This window comes from Mus caroli, chromosome 8 (assembly GCF_900094665.2).
Source record: "Mus caroli chromosome 8, CAROLI_EIJ_v1.1, whole genome shotgun sequence".
In the NCBI taxonomy this organism is placed as follows: Eukaryota; Metazoa; Chordata; class Mammalia; order Rodentia; family Muridae; genus Mus; species Mus caroli.
This window is the reverse complement of record NC_034577.1, coordinates 19,306,017-19,309,531: the sequence shown is the minus strand read 5'-3', so window position 1 is coordinate 19,309,531 and position 3,515 is coordinate 19,306,017. Positions and strand designations below refer to the sequence as shown.

General features: G+C 42.4%; 1 protein-coding gene across 4 annotated transcripts in view; it reads left to right on the top strand.

Moving 5' to 3' along the window:
- The window catches only part of LOC110299986 (disintegrin and metalloproteinase domain-containing protein 5), a 69,237-nt gene that overhangs the window by 3,577 nt on the left and 62,145 nt on the right, over positions 1 to 3,515 (top strand). For all 4 annotated transcript variants that reach the window (XM_021169995.1, XM_021169991.1, XM_021169994.1 and 1 more), the window contains exons 2-3: positions 1,673 to 1,752; positions 2,376 to 2,431. In XM_021169995.1, coding sequence (XP_021025654.1) covers positions 1,673 to 1,752; positions 2,376 to 2,431 — 136 coding nt within the window. The remainder of the gene's footprint in view (positions 1 to 1,672; positions 1,753 to 2,375; positions 2,432 to 3,515) is intronic.

Below are 3,515 nucleotides of genomic sequence, written 5' to 3'. Positions count from 1 at the left end.
AGTTGAAAATCTTCATTCTCATCTACTCCTATTATTGGTAGGTTTGGTCTTCTCATTGTGTCCTGGATTTCCTGGATGTTTTGAGTTAGGATCTTTTTGCATTTTGCCGTTTCTTTGATTGTTGTGCCCATGTTCTCTATGGAATCTTCTGCTCCTGAAATTCTCTCTTCCATCTCTTTTATTCTGTTGTTGATGCTCGCATCTATGGTTCCAGATTTCTTTCCTAGGGCTTCTATCTCCAGCGTTGTCTCATTTTGGGTTTTCTTTATTGTTTCTACTTCCCTTTTTAGGTCTTGTATGGTTTTGTTAAATTCCATCACCTGTTTGGTTGTGTTTTCCTCTTTTTCTTTAAGGACTTCTACCTGTTTGGTTCTGTTTTCCTGTTTTTTGTTAAGGACTTGTACCTCTTTAGCAGTGTTCTCCTGTATTTCTTTAAGTGAGATATTAAGGTCCTTCCTGATGTCCTCTACCATCATCATGAGATATGCTTTTAAATCTGGGTCTAGCTTTTCGGGTGTGTTGGGGTATCCAGCATTGGCTGAGGTGGGAGTGCTGGGTTCTGATGATGGTGAGTGGTCTTGGTTTCTGTTAGTAAGATTCTTACATTTGCCTTTCGCCATCTGGTAATCTCTGGAGTTAGTTGTTATAGTTGTCTCTGGTTAAAGCTTGTTCCTCCCGTGATTCTGTTAGCATTTATCAGCAGACCTGGGAGACTAGATCTCTCCTGAGTTTCAGTGGTCAGAGTATTCTCTGTAAGCAAGCTCTCCTCTTGCAGGGAAGGTGCACAGATATCTGGCTTTTGGACCTACCTCCTGGCAGAAGATGAAGGCCTGAAACAGGGCCTGTCCCAGAAGCTGTGTAGCTTCTGTAGTCGGCACTCTCGCCTACACAGTCTAGTCTCTGAGAGATCCCGGACCAGAGATGTCTCCCCCAGGTGCTCTGGCAAAGCCCTCCTAATCGGGGCAGACACTTCTCCTCTGGCAGGGAAGGTGCCTGGATGTCTGGAGCCTGAAACGGGGTCTGCTCCAGAAGCTGTGTGGTTTCTGCCTGTCCCAGAAGCTGTTAGCTTCTGTAGTCCACACTCTCACCTGTGCAGACTAGTCTCTGAGTGATCCCGGAACCAAGATGGCTCCCCCAGGTGCTCCCCCCACTCAACTTCATAGTCTTTCTCTTGCCTTAGAGAAAAACCTCCAAACAAAAGCAAAACAAAGCAAAATAAAAGGAAAAAAAATCTAATAAGATAAAAAGTACCAAAGTAAAACAAAGAAAGCACACAAAAAAATGAAGTCCCTTTACTGGCCAACTTCTCCTGGGCGTGGGGGCTTCCCGGAGTGTGCCTGATATACCTAGGGTTGTCAGCCCATTGGAGAAAACCGACTTCTCCTTCCTTAATAACCACCATTCTTTCAGCATGAGTCTATATGTTCCTAAGCCTTTTACAACCCTGGCATTCAGTATTTGAGTAGTTTAGCTGTGTAGCTGAGAGGAGGAAGAAAAGAGAGAAGAGGGAAGGGGAGGAGGATGAATTAGCAACAATTTAATAGACAGTGGAAAGGGTAAAAAGAAAAGATGTATAAACCACTCAAAACAACTACTAATGTAGGGAAAGAGATGTACAATTAGACTCAAAAAAACAAGATATCAAAACAGTATCACTTATTTTTACTTTTAGATCCTCAGAAAACCACCTTGCAGACAACTGTTCCTGAAAAGATCTCATCACCGGATGTGGAAACAGATGCAGAAGACCATGTAAGGGCAACACCATCTTCATAGGCTTGATCCTGTGAGGTTGTGCACATCATTACCCAAGCTGCTTAGATAAAGGGAGCGGGTAGAACCCAGAGAAACTCTGCTGCAGCAGAGCATTGTGGGATAGGAACTTCAGGGATGGGCACTCCACAGGTGCCAAAAGGGTGTCAAGTAGCAGGCATGGCCTCCCCAGACTACAATGAGGATGAGGCTGTGATAAGAGAGAACTGATTCTGAGGGTGAGGTGAAGCTTGCTGTCTGATACGGGAGTGGTGACTGGGAGCCTCTGGTTAATCCAGATGATATCAGTTTATTAATACCAGGCAAGCTTCTGCTGGCCACAGCTGCTAAGCCTAACTCTGTTTAGAATCTTGAAGACTCAGAAATCCACGTGGGATGGAAAGCCAAAAACCCATGTGTGTGTGTGTGTGTGTATGTATGCATGCATGTATGTATATATGTATGTATGTATGTATATATATATAATATGTGTGTATGTATGTATATATATATATATGTTATATGTTACATTTGTATTAATTTTGTCATTCCTTTAAAACATACAGTGGATCAAACACATGAGCTAGCACATGACTGACATTTAAAAAATATCCTTGTTACAGATGGCTTATCTTATTACAATAAATGAAACCCCCCATTTCATCCATCTTAAAAAACAGTAAGTACTTATTTTGTCATTCCAAATGTCAAGATTTTGACTTTTACAAGAGTTACGGTTATGATCATTTCAGTTCAAATGTATTAATGGCTACTGAATGGTGGCCGTTAGACAAGGTCCTAGTCCTTGATAAAAGATGATAAAACAAGGTCTGAAGAGCATTTATAGAAGGAAGACATATTTCAATGTACCAGTTCTAAGAAGCAGAGTTTTATTAAAATTTGGTGAGGAATGCCCGAGTAGTGTTCTTTGCAATTCAGGAAGGCCTTTTGGAATAGAGATAGGTTGCAGCTTGATAAAGGGCAGAGGTCAAAGATTTTGGAAAAGAAAGTAGAAGATAAATTCCAGAAGATGCCTGAGAACAATGTAAAAGATGCGGTGCACACACTGTGCTCCCATGGGTCAGGTGATCAGTGTGAGGGTTGATGAGGGGGAACCGTAAGTTACAGCACAAGAAAGAGACTCCACAGGCCTCCTGATGGACTCAGTAGAACAATTGGGAAACAGTGAGCGACCTCTAAGTCTTTGCTCAAGGAAATGGAGAGGCTATATTGTGTATCTAAGTGATGACTATGAACCAGGAAGATATTTAAAGGAGGATTGAATACTTATGGTATTTTCCAGTGGAGAGGTGTCTATAAGAATTTGAATCTCTGAGGATGTTCAACAGGTCCGTAGACTCCATAGTAAACAGTAGCTGTACTATTGATTGGATCACATATACGGAAAATGCTATGAACCTGGGAAAAGAACAGATACTTTGGTGTTTGGTGGGGAAGTATGTAGCTAACCTGGAAGATGAAGCTAGAGGAGCAGGGAGGCAGGACAAGAGGCAGAGGAGAAGGTGTAATAAGTCAGAGATGGGGATGCGTGAGTGGTCATTGTTTCAGGCAGGTGTGGATAATCACTACAGATTCTGAGCAGTAATGTGCTTTTCGAATTTAAAAAGCTAATGCTTTTAGACATTTCCCACAGAACCTTAAAGGTGGTTAAGACTCAAGAAAGTGGGGGGCTGGAGCTGCTCTTCCAGAGGTCCCGAGTTCAATTCCCAGCAACCACATGGTGGCTCACAACCATCTGTAAT